The 13685-nt window shown below is 32.5% G+C and overlaps 2 protein-coding genes across 2 annotated transcripts in view; one reads left to right on the top strand and one right to left on the bottom strand.

Moving 5' to 3' along the window:
• Positions 1 to 3230: 3230 nt before the first annotated feature.
• LOTGIDRAFT_239447 (hypothetical protein) lies at positions 3231 to 5225 on the top strand. The gene is made up of 3 exons (XM_009055823.1): positions 3231 to 3432; positions 3517 to 3879; positions 4572 to 5225. The coding sequence occupies exons 1-3, from the start codon at positions 3291 to 3293 to the stop codon at positions 4640 to 4642; spliced, it is 576 nt and encodes a 191-aa protein (XP_009054071.1). The 5' UTR covers positions 3231 to 3290; the 3' UTR covers positions 4643 to 5225.
• Positions 5226 to 5244: 19 nt separating this feature from the next.
• The window catches only part of LOTGIDRAFT_239446 (hypothetical protein), a gene marked incomplete at its 5' end in the record, with an annotated part of 17866 nt that continues 9425 nt past the window's right edge, over positions 5245 to 13685 (bottom strand). The window contains 9 exons of the mRNA XM_009055822.1: positions 5245 to 5707; positions 6025 to 6135; positions 8908 to 9049; positions 9801 to 9949; positions 10376 to 10483; positions 10934 to 11069; positions 11603 to 11751; positions 12110 to 12205; positions 12419 to 12536. Of these exons, the coding sequence (XP_009054070.1) occupies positions 5567 to 5707; positions 6025 to 6135; positions 8908 to 9049; positions 9801 to 9949; positions 10376 to 10483; positions 10934 to 11069; positions 11603 to 11751; positions 12110 to 12205; positions 12419 to 12536 (1150 nt within the window). The 3' untranslated portion in view covers positions 5245 to 5566. The remainder of the gene's footprint in view (positions 5708 to 6024; positions 6136 to 8907; positions 9050 to 9800; positions 9950 to 10375; positions 10484 to 10933; positions 11070 to 11602; positions 11752 to 12109; positions 12206 to 12418; positions 12537 to 13685) is intronic.

Raw genomic sequence — 13685 nt, 5'->3', positions numbered from 1 at the left:
TGTAGGATTATGAAGGAGAGAGGTAATAGTAAGGAATTATAGGAGGAAGAGAGATAATAGTAAGGAATTATAGGAGGAAGAGAGGTAATAGTAAGGAATTATAGGAGGAGGGGAGATAATAGTAAGGAATTATAGGAGGAAGGGAGATAATAGTAAGGAATTATAGGAGGAAGAGAGATAATAGTAAGGAATTATAGGAGGAAGAGAGATAATAGTAAGGAATTATAGGAGGAAGAGAGATAATAGTAAGGAATTATAGGAGGAAGGGAGATAATAGTAAGGAATTATAGAAGGAAGAGAGATAATAGTAAGGAATTATAGAAGGAAGGGAGGTAATAGTAAGGAATTATAGGAGGAAGAGAGGTAATAGTAAGGAATTATAGGAGGAAGAGAGATAATAGTAAGGAATTATATGAGGAAGAGAGATAATAGTAAGGAATTATAGGAGGAAGAGAGGTAATAGTAAGGAATTATAGGAGGAAGGGAGATAATATTGGCTCTTGTAAAAAAATGTCTTTCAATGATTATCATGGTTTCCTTTACTGGCCAGCTTTTTACTAAATCATAGACGAACCACATGTCGGTGTTTGACTCTGACAAGTAATATGGATAGTTTTATTAATTTGGGTTCTAAAAGCTGACAACTGTATTCTTTAATATATCTATAAAGTTGAATTGAAATGACAATCCGAAAAATACCCCAAAAACAGAAAAAATAATTGATAATCCTGAACATGTCAGAGAGGAATTAGTTAGAATGACGTACAGAAACCTCGCCCTATAGATATATCGTCATAATAACATGTTTTAATGTATAAACACATCTTAAAATAAAAATATATATTAATATTTCACCAATGTGAAGATATTTCTTGTCAACCCTCTTGTTAGATTGTTGTAGGACCACACTACCTCATCCAAACCTTTCTTCAGACACCTTAAAAAGCCACACAAAAAGCATCGACGGATGTCTTCTGCTACGGACAGTAGCCTAAAAACTGAACAACAATGGAGATTTTTCCCTCACCACCAACAAGCCTGACCACGCCTAAATTTATTACTTCAAATTCTGGCGTAGATGGCGTTTTGTGCACATCGAGATATTGCCTTCTTTAACTCGAGATGTAAAAGCGACTAACCCTGACGCAAAAACAATCAAACGTTCGACACTTTTAGATACAACGGAGTCGTGTCGTTACCGAGATATTCTGTGAGGACAGATTGAGGTGTAGAGAGGACCCAGATGAAATCCGTTCTTTGGTTACCTCGTACCATAACGTTGAAAATCTTAACCTAAAATCTAGGCTACAATGGCGTGATATGATGACCGAGATATTTCCTCCAGTAAGGTAAGCTATAAACGGTGATGTTAGGTGACAAGGGGAGTGATATATGTCAACTTTTATAGCTAACAAAGATTCATTTCACAATCTTAGTTACAATTTTATAGATTAGGTGAAGAATCGTATATATATATATATATATATATATATATATATAGCATGGCGTTCACCTCAAGTTTTACCCTTATTTTTGGATTACTTTCGTCTTTTTGTAAGTATTGTCTGTACTTTCGGATTCATTTTAAATATGGTAATACAGAAACATAGTCCAGATATGGAAAATCAAACGAAAACTTGCGTTTAAAGTCATTTATTACGTCTATCATTATTTTCGTCAGTTTTTAAATACGTGTGGTAGACATATACAAAAGTCTGATTTTGATTTTAAAGGTTAATTAAGTGAGTGCTCTTATTTCCTCGTCCACCTTCAATATTGAATAGTTCCGAGGATGACGAGGATGAAACTCATGTTGATTTTTTTGCGATGAATTATGGCTTAATAAATATTTTTTAGTTTTATATGTACTGAAAAATTCTCTCCATAAGGAACGTAGATAGAACGTTGAAAATAATAAATATCGATCAAATTCTTTTTGTTAGATGGTCAATCTTTCTACTTTTCATGGGAAATAACTTATACTAGAATATGTATTCGCGTATGTATGTATTCACGTATATATGTATTTCAAAAGAATGCCAATATCTTACGTATGTGTATACAGTGACGTATGTCGTGATGTCGACCAGAAAACTTTTTAATACAGACTTTCAATATTAAGGAGATACATGACGGTAGACATGAGTTTGTCCTTATAAAATAAATGAGACACCATCAATGAAAAGGTCTGGAACGTTCAATAACCATCAATGAAAAGGTCTGAAACGTTCAATAACCATCAATGAAAAGGCTTGGAACGTCCAATAACCATCAATGAAAAGGCCTGGAACGTCCAATAACCATCAATGAAAAGGCCTGGAACGTTCAATAATCATCAATGAAAAGGCCTGGAACGTTCAATAACCATCAATGAAAAGGCCTGAAACGTTCAAAAACCATCAATGAAAAGGCCTGGAACTTCCAATAACCATCAATGAAAAGGCCTGGAACTTCCAATAACCATCAATGAAAAGGTCTGAAACGTTCAATAACCATCAATGAAAAGGCCTGGAACTTCCAATAACCATCAATGAAAAGGCCTGGAACGTTCAATAACCATCAATGAAAAGGCCTGGATTGTTCAATAAGACAACTATTTAAATATTAATACCAAATACTAAATGACAAAATAACAACAAGCCGTGTAAACAACATATTGTTACCGTTTCTTGTCGTCGATTACAACATTCATTGTTCGACTGGATTAATAAATAGTTTTAAACGTAGCATTTATTTATTTCTGAATATATTTAAAGTATAACTGTAACAGTGAGATAGATATAACTAGAAATTAAAGTCAGATCGTTCAAGATTTCACCGTGTATGAATGTTATTCAGTGTGATTGTTGACAAATATGATAAGTTTCTTCCGAGTCATGAAGGTTTTTTGTGTGCCAGAGGTTGCATACGACCTTCCAAGGGCAATTTCTCCTCGGTCAAACCCCAAGGGTACATGATTCCTTTAAAATAGTGAACTCAGGGAGACAAAACAACAGAGGCTTATCATAGACAAACACATGAAAACATGAATCATTTTTAGTCCTAGCCACTTTAAGCCACCCGCTGACCACTCCCTTACATCATGCAGAAAATTCCTAGTTCGCTACTTTTCTACTCGCTCAACTACATGCATTTTTATTCAGTCAGCAAATTACTTTTTGTATATCTTCTTTTCAGGTTTGTCCCCAGTTTTGACACAGAACTCCTTGATAGATTTCTTAAAGAATGTCCAAGGAGGTAACACCCCTGCAGCTTCACAAGCACCCCTCGCTCCCATAGATCCCGGGGCGATGGCAAGATTTTTGCCCAAAGAACCGACGAATCAAAACCAACTTCCAACACTTACAATCGCTACATCCAATGTTCCTGTGATAACCAAAGGCAACATTATTATCGCTGATCCAACAACGGGGGGCGGGGGTAATGGGGGAGGCAACCATGGGAGTGGGGGCAACAATGGCGGAAGTAACGGGGGTGGGGGAAACAATGGAGGCGGGGTAATAAATGGTGGAGGAGGCAACGGTGGAAGTAACGGGGGTGGAGGGAACAATGGAGGCGGGGGAAACAATGGAGGATGGGGCAACGGCGGAATTAACGGTGGGTCTGGTAACAATGGTGGTGGAGGTAATGGTGGATGGGGAAATAACGGTGGGAACAATGTCGGCTGGCCACCTTTCACAAACAATCCTATATTTTCTATTGTTGACACCATGGCGAGGAAAACTGTGTTAAGGAGACTGAAGTGTAAAACTGTGTCCCAGGTCTATGGGTTCGGAAAGTTTTTATCCCCTTGTTATGATGGTTGTCCAATGACCCACAATTGTATTCCAATTGATCCCAGAAGAAGACGATCTATAGGTTATTGTTGTCCCTATCCTGGTGAGTACGGATTGTCTTTCCTTGAATTCTCGAATCTCATGTCAAATGATCCCGTTTTACTCATAGAAACTAGGTTCATTTTTATTATCAAATCGGTTAAGTTTGAAATTTCTTTTGCATATTTTTCGTTCATCAGTCGCAAAATTGGCTCTGTCAATTTTATACTTGAGTACCTAGCTTCAACCTGAAAATTGTTTTAGTGAGTCCCAGTTTATCTAATGTTAACATGGATATTCTGAAAGAGTATATTTCGATGTTTCAGAAAAATACATATGGGAGTGGTGCCAGTTGAGCCCCTCCAGCACGTGGACTTAATCCTGTCAAATATTTCTATATATTTTACTTCTTCACGTTTCGTTATTGCGAAATAGAATTTATATAAGAAATGTTTGCGATTGCGAAAGAAAGAAGTTGATATATTACAACAGACTTGACACCTGTTATATTGTATATCCTTCAAAACCCAAGAAAATCATAAATTATCTTTTCATCCGGACAATTTCCTCCTCGTTATATCAAACCATCGACAGAAATTTTTTTTTCAAAGAAATTAAATACCAGTCTAATTTTAATACATTCTTATAGTTTTCTATGATTTACTTCACTTATTCTTGTCTACTTTACAAATATTTACAGAACCGATCTGGTTATTTATTTCTTTTACTTCAATCATTCATTTTTTCTAATTCCAGTGACAGAAGAGTGGGTAAAAATCAAAACAATGTTGTCTCGATATGGGACATTCTCAGAGATGATGAGTTAGTGTACAGATTCTCGGACTATAAGACGGATATCGGACTATCTATTATTGGTACCTGTATTCTGTAGACTATATTTGGTGGTAGACTGGATTAATCTTCTGATTAAGGATATCTAATAACGTGCTGGAGATCAATTTAACCAATTGTTCTGTGCTTCGTGGAGTTTTGAAATCGAAGAGTTAAAATTTCGTTGATTAACTTTTAATTCCTCATTTCGTTTATTCTATGAGACAGTGGAGCCTGGAGATAGTGTTAAAAGTTAGTGTTGACGACATAATACAATGTTATCTTTATAATGTTAAGTTTTTGTGAACTTCGTTTTTATACCTGGACTGTAATGACCACCTTAATGTATCATTGAGCTTTGTAAATTTTGATTGGATTGTTGGATTGAAAATCTGTAAACACTAAGCCATAATATCGGGGGCTATAATTGACTTGTGGCAAATGCAGTCAAGGTATAAGATGAAGTTCGTAATAGCTTGACATTGTGTAGATAGGACAATGTAGGAACAATACAATCTGCTAGTTAGTTTCATTATGATGTATATACATGGAATATGAAGATTAAATATTCTGTAAATCATGATAGTGAGTTTTTTGTTTTTGAATTAGTTTAATATTCTTGAACCAAACTCAAAAGACTTTAGTATAATAAACACTGTGGTGGGTGTTACTAGCTAGGCAGAACAAGGCCATCCGAACACCTGGGGCCACTCTTCAACTGGGTTTATCCAATCGTCGTTCATTTCAGAGAGTCCACATAGCTTAAAATGTTTATTTGGTATTTAGGTTTGTCAACTCAGTATCCCTTTCAGAGAGTTCACATAGCTAATATTGTATATTTAGTTCTTCTATTAACGTTGTTTATTATGATAATGTAAACATGGTGTTAACTAGAATATAACTGGTATATAGAAACTATCCTATGAATGATGATGAATACTATCCAGTTTTAATTTTTTAATCATATCATCTCGTAGTTGATATTTCATCACTTTTCCTGTCACAGTTAGAGGAAAACTTTTAACAAACTCAACATAGCGTGGGACTTTATATCTAGCTAGCTGAAAATACAATCCAAATAAAACTTATTAGATCATAATAAAAGAGATTATAGAAAGATTGTCTCGCTTTTTATGTGTATCGAGCACATTTTGCCACAATACAATTTTACTTCAGATGTCTGTGGTTCCTGTAATTATAGAAATAATAGAACCTTTGCGATAGTACCGTATTAAAACGCTTAGTTTGAGGGGAATTGCAAAAACCACAGACGTCTAACTGGAACACAATTAACCTTGTACAAAGTTGACAAATTCAGTCGCACAGTGAAACGAGGTTTATGATAAATAATATATCAATAATAATAAAGTTGACGAACCTTGTCACTACAGTATTGTTTGATATCTTCTGGAGAAGTTTTAACGTTAGATTTTAATTCTATACAGGCACAGATTTCTTCTCCTAGTCTGTTATCAGGTATACCAACAACCTATAGTAATAGATACAGTACATATTTTAATATTTAATATCCTAGTCTGTTATCAGGTATACCAACAACCTATAGTAATAGATACAGTACATATTTTAATATCTAATATCATGGTCTGTTATCAGGTATACCAACAACCTATAGTAATAGATACAGTACATATTTTAATATCTAATATCATGGTCTGTTATCTGGTATACCAACAACCTATAGTAATAGATACAGTACATATTTTAATATCTAATATCATGGTCTGTTATCAGGTATACCAACAACCAATAGTAATAGATACAGTACATATTTTAATATTTAATATCATGGTCTGTTATCAGGTATACCAACAACCTATAGTAATAGATACAGTACATATTTTAATATCTAATATCATGGTCTGTTATCAGGTATACCAACAACCTATAGTAATAGATACAGTACATATTTTAATATCTAATATCATGGTCTGTTATCAGGTATACCAACAACCTATAGTAATAGATACAGTACATATTTTAATATTAAATATCACAGTCTGTTATCTGGTATACCAACAACCAATAGTAATAGATACAGTACATATTTTAATATTTAATATCACAGTCTGTTATCAGGTATACCAACAACCTATAGTAATAGATGCAGTACATATTTTAATATTCAATATCACAGTCTGTTATCAGGTATACCAACAACCAATAGTAATAGATACAGTACATATTTTAATATCTAATATCACAGTCTGTTATCAGGTATACCAACAACCAATAGTAATAGATACAGTACATATTTTAATATTTAATATCACAGTCTGTTATCAGGTATACCAACAACCTATAGTAATAGATACAGTACATATTTTAATATTTAATATCATGGTCTGTTATCAGGTATACCAACAACCAATAGTAATAGATACAGTACATATTTTAATATTTAATATCACAGTCTGTTATCAGGTATACCAACAACCTATAGTAATAGATACAGTACATATTTTAATATTCAATATCACAGTCTGTTATCAGGTATACCAACAACCTATAGTAATAGATACAGTACATATTTTAATATTTAATATCACAGTCTGTTATCAGGTATACCAACAACCTATAGTAATAGATACAGTACATATTATAATATCTAATATCCTAGTCTGTTATCAGGTATACCAACAACCAATAGTAATAGATACAGTACATATTTTAATATATAATATCATGGTCTGTTATCAGGTATACCAACAACCTATAGTAATAGATACAGTACATATTTTAATATTTAATATCACAGTCTGTTATCAGGTATACCAACAACCTATAGTAATAGATACAGTACATATTTTAATATATAATATCACAGTCTGTTATCAGGTATACCAACAACCTATAGTAATAGATACAGTACATATTTTAATATTCAATATCACAGTCTGTTATCAGGTATACCAACAACCTATAGTAATAGATACAGTACATATTTTAATATTTAATATCACAGTCTGTTATCAGGTATACCAACAACCAATAGTAATAGATACAGTACATATTTTAATATTCAATATCACAGTCTGTTATCAGGTATACCAACAACCAATAGTAATAGATACAGTACATATTTTAATATTTAATATCATGGTCTGTTATCAGGTATACCAACAACCTATAGTAATAGATACAGTACATATTTTGATATCTAATATCACAGTCTGTTATCTGGTATACCAACAACCTATAGTAATAGATACAGTACATATTTTAATATTTAATATCCTAGTCTGTTATCAGGTATACCAACAACCTATAGTAATAGATACAGTACATATTTGAATATATAATATCATGGTCTGTTATCAGGTATACCAACAACCTATAGTAATAGATACAGTACATATTTTAATATCTAATATCATGGTCTGTTATCAGGTATACCAACAACCTATAGTAATAGATACAGTACATATTTTAATATCTAATATCATGGTCTGTTATCAGGTATACCAACAACCTATAGTAATAGATACAGTACATATTTTAATATTTAATATCACAGTCTGTTATCAGGTATACCAACAACCTATAGTAATAGATACAGTACATATTTTAATATTCAATATCATGGTCTGTTATCAGGTATACCAACAACCTATAGTAATAGATACAGTACATATTTTAATATCTAATATCACAGTCTGTTATCAGGTTTACCAACAACCTATAGTAATAGATACAGTACATATTTTAATATTTAATATCACAGTCTGTTATCAGGTATACCAACAACCTATAGTAATAGATACAGTACATATTTTAATATATAATATCATGGTCTGTTATCAGGTATACCAACAACCTATAGTAATAGATACAGTACATATTTTAATATCTAATATCACAGTCTGTTATCAGGTATACCAACAACCAATAGTAATAGATACAGTACATATTTTAATATTAAATATCACAGTCTGTTATCAGGTATACCAACAACCAATAGTAATAAATACAGTACATATTTTAATATCTAATATCACAGTCTGTTATCAGGTATACCAACAACCTATAGTAATAGATACAGTACATATTTTAATATCTAATATCACAGTCTGTTATCAGGTATACCAACAACCAATAGTAATAGATACAGTACATATTTTAATATCTAATAACATGGTCTGATTCAAAATGGTTGTGAACTACGTCCATGTGTTTTTTCATCTAAGAACCGTACATGGTTATGGCCCAAGCGTCTGACTATTGCATGTGATGTCAAATCTACCTGGACATCTTTAACAGCGGGATGTTGATAAAGTATCTGTTCTATTTCTGTAGGGTAAACATTCTCTCCTCCTCGAATTATCATATCTTTAATTCTTCCTACAATTTTACAATATCCATCTTCATCAATCTCTGCTATATCTCTACAACGAAAAATTCCAGATTAGGTGATGGCGAAAGTCTCTTAGAAGTGGGTATACAAAGGGGGCAGAGTGACAAAGGAGGAGCGGGAGTTGGGGGTGAGGTTGACAACTGTCAGGGTTGAGATTCGCAGCCCTTCCAATAAGGCCTGAAAAGAGTTTTGAAAAATACGAGTGGTTTTTGTAGACTCGTATTCTCCTTGCACCATAACATGATGACAATCTTGCTTATAGATGCCCTGTTCTACTTGTTCCAAAGTCAGATAATATCATAAGGTTTTGTATAGATTATTAATGGTTAATCAGAACGTATCACCAAGATTCTTGCTTCATAAATAAACATGTACAAGTGAAAAATGATAATGTTAATGTTCCAACACTAGATCTAAGCACTGGATTCTGGCAAATTGCGATAATAGATGTGTAATTTTGTATTGTTTATAACGATTTGTTGGTGATGAAATAAAAGACACCTTGTTCTTTAATTGTGGTCTGAATTTAGTTCAAGCTGAAAAGAAAGATAATGTCTTAGAGATAAGTTTGCCGAGGAATACAGGCAAAGTCCTACCACGATGTTATCCATGAAAATTTGATATTTCATGCTATGTAGAGTAAGGCAAAGTCCTGATTTTAATGAACATTAACGAGTGTCGTAAAACCATTACACACCTCAAGTGTTCAAAAATTATTAGCACATGGAAGGTAACACATGATAATAAAAAAATACTGGTAATAAAAAAACAACACGTCTTACCCTGTATGGAACCAGTTTGATTTTGAAATAACCTCGTCGGTTTTATCATGATCATTCCAGTAGCCTAACATAGTGGTATAACCTCGAGAACATAACTCTCCTGGCTGTCCTACCGGTACTATATTACCGTCAGTATCTACTACCTTAGCCTACAGATTTAGGAAGATAATATAGCTAGGGTTAGATATGTTGTATTACAAACAGTACAATATTAAGAAGACAGAGCTGCCCTGCATGATGATATAAAGAGCAACCAGCTTAAAGGGATTGTAAAGAGGTTTCATACATTTTTTATGTGTATCGTTGGCATCAAATTGGACCATTCCAATATTCAGTCAGACGTGGTTCTTGCAACTTAAAGTTTTTGAAATAAAGTACAGTATTTTAAAACGTTTAAAAGCAGTATACAGAGGATATGACTTACAATCAAGAGTAATTAACAGCTATCGTTCTAGTCGGTTGAATACGCTTGAAATCAAATCTTTTGCAAACTTCGACAATCATCGTCAAACATGTCAAAAACAATGTTGTCTCTATTTGTGTAAATGAGGTGATCGTGAAGTGTTTATACAAACCTCTACATGGCTACCAGGAAGTCCTACTGTTGATACTCGTTTAGCTACTGGACTGTTTCTAAAACTACTGAACGTAACTGGACTGGTTTCTGTTAAACCATAACATACCTGGGCATTAGAAGAAAAATTCAGTTGAAAACTGAAGTGAAAAATTGATGTCCAATCTAGGTGGCGTTTCAAAATTGAAATATAATTAACGAAATTTTACGTCCTACTCTTCTTCTTCTAATTGGGCAAATGCCATGCAGTGTGCAAAGAGATCTTCAACCAGCACAGCCTGTAGCACATAGGATCTCGGTTTATTAATTGAACTAATAGAAGATTTTGATGTCAGCTTTCCGAGCTGCATCAAGGGTTGAAAGGTATTACCTTGACGCATGCTGAGATTGAACCCTGGACCTTTAGGCTAGCGACCAAGTGTCTTACTCACTGAGCCACAGTGGCTCCCAGTGGGGTTTCAAGGCTGGCCCTATAACCGACTGTGTAACAGAACCCGCAATTTGAAATTTTAACTGAACAACTTACTATGACTTCTGGCATGTGCATCTTAGAGTTGACCTCCTTCATGACCTCTACAGGACAGGGTGAACCAGCCATGACTCCAGTGTAGAGTGATGAGAGATCATATTGAGAGAAGTTGGGATGATTCAACATATCAATAAACATAGTAGGAACTCCATAAAGAGATGTACACCTGCAATATCAGATATAACTTGTTCATCCAATAAACCATCTCAATCTTTCCACATCGTAAAAAAATATCCATCGGTTAAGTCTGGGACGTAAAACTCCATTCATTTCAATTCATTTTACAAATTAAGTCTATGTCAGAAATGTGGAATTATCAATTGAAAATAAAAACATAAAAGAAAATATGGTTGTTTTCGAAATAACTGCCAGAAACCTGTTCTAAGTCAAATTCACTTAACGAGATTACTAAATATTAAAGAGAGTGTGGTTGTAATAGTATGACTTAAATCATCAATAGTAGATTGTAAATTGGTATAGGTGCACATTAATCATTATTATTTGCAAGGTTTTCCTTGCAATCTTTTTCATGTTGGAGACTATAGCCTGACTGAATAGAACGACTTAAATCATAATTGTCCAAAATATTTAAGCAAGACTGCAAAGCGCCGGATTACTCCCTAAAAATGTAAACATTATCCCCTTGGAAGTAATTAATTGCTCCCCAGGTTGAAAACTGCTGAACTAGAGCAAACTTACTTCTCGTCCTGGACTGTTTTTAGCGTAAGTTCCGGTTTGAATCCTATAGCTGGGAAAACAACACAAGAACCGTGTAGAGCTAGCTGTAAACTTCCAATTACCATCCCAAAACAATGATACAGTGGTACTGGCACACAGACACGTGTTTCCTACATATAATTTACAAAATATAATATACTATAAACTAAACAGGTTCTATGATGAAACCAAGGTCAGATGTCTATAAAGAATTTATTCGATTTGAGCTCCACTATAATAGTACTGCTAACTCTTCTAAAACACCCGATGATACTCTGCTGTTAATTCTGTCAACTCGGCATCCCTGGATGAGAAATACATGGCTTCCGTGTTTCTTTTGGAACATGGTATATGGTATACCATTCTATGATTGATAAAAACAACGTTGTTAGAACAAACGTTCAAATAGTGATTAACTTAATGAGTTCTTCTTCTAAAACTGGCTCGACTTCTGATGGAAGTTAAAGTTGTTGTAACGATGAAACTTACCCGCCGATGATAGTCTAATCTCACCCCTACAGTGTAACAATTATTTACTATATTATGATGGGACAGTGTCACTCCTTTTGGCGAGCCGGTTGTACCCTGAAATTTACAATTTTGACAATTTCATGCCAACAAAAAAGATTTCATCTTAGTGATCTTTGGTGAGAATGTGGAGGATGGGAAACTGGATGTTGACTGATTCCTCCAACTGTAACTTATCCTGAAGATCTATTGTTATAAGCACAGGACTGGACAGTGAGTAGTTGATTGTGCTCTCTGATTGAGAAAGGATGAGGAAGGGGGCAAACTTACTGATGTAAACTGAATATTGATTGGATCATCAAACTGTAGTTTATCTTGAAGATCTAAAATAGTCCGTCTATCTTTACTACTACCATTGTCTAATATATCTTGAAACTTCAAGGCACCACTGAAATTATTACAATAACATCTTTTACACTGAAATTATTACAATAACATCTTTTATACTGAAATTATTACAATAACATCCTTTATACTGAAATTATTACAATAACATCTTTTACACTGAAATTATTACAATAACATCTTTTATACTGAAATTATTACAATAACATCTTTTATACTGAAATTATTATAATAACATCTTTTACACTGAAATTATTACAATAACATCTTTTACACTGAAATTATTACAATAACATCTTTTACACTGAAATTATTACAATAACATCTTTTACACTGAAATTATTACAATAACATCTTTTACACTGAAATTATTACAATAACATCTTTTACACTGAAATTATTACAATAACATCTTTTACACTGAAATTATTACAATAACATCTTTTACACTGAAATTATTACAATAACATCTTTTATACTGAAATTATTACAATAACATCTTTTACACTGAAATTATTACAATAACATCTTTTATACTGAAATTATTACAATAACATCTTTTATACTGAAATTATTACAATAACATCTTTTATAATTATTACAATAACATCTTTTATACTGAAATTATTACAATAACATCTTTTATACTGAAATTATTACAATAACATCTTTTATAATTATTACAATAACATCTTTTATACTGAAATTATTACAATAACATCTTTTATACTGAAATTATTACAATAACATCTTTTATAATTATTACAATAACATCTTTTATACTGAAATTATTACAATAACATCTTTTATAATGAAATTATTACAATAACATCTTTTATAATTATTACAATAACATCTTTTATACTGAAATTATTACAATAACATCTTTTATACTGAAATTATTACAATAACATCTTTTATACTGAAATTATTACAATAACATCTTTTATACTGAAATTATTATAATAACATCTTTTACACTGAAATTATTACAATAACATCTTTTATACTGAAATTATTACAATAACATCTTTTATACTGAAATTATTACAATAACATCTTTTATAATTATTACAATAACATCTTTTATACTGAAATTATTACAATAACATCTTTTATACTGAAATTATTACAATAACATCTTTTATAATTATTACAATAACATCTTTTATACTGAAATTATTACAATAAC

Source organism: Lottia gigantea, assembly GCF_000327385.1.
Source record: "Lottia gigantea unplaced genomic scaffold LOTGIsca_251, whole genome shotgun sequence".
NCBI lineage: Eukaryota > Metazoa > Mollusca > Gastropoda > Lottiidae > Lottia > Lottia gigantea.
The sequence above is the reverse complement of the archived record's forward strand: the minus strand, read 5'-3'. Positions and strand labels throughout refer to the sequence as shown.

Bases quoted from the DNA above. Each gene is read 5' to 3' on its own strand.
- LOTGIDRAFT_239447 (XM_009055823.1), top strand. From the start codon at position 3,291: ATGGCAAGATTTTTGCCCAAAGAACCGACGAATCAAAACCAACTTCCA. The intron at 3,433-3,516 runs GCAACCATGGGA...ATGGTGGAGGAG, and splicing joins GGGCGGGGGTAATGGGGGAG to GCAACGGTGGAAGTAACGGG. The intron at 3,880-4,571 runs GTGAGTACGGAT...TTCTAATTCCAG, and splicing joins TTATTGTTGTCCCTATCCTG to TGACAGAAGAGTGGGTAAAA.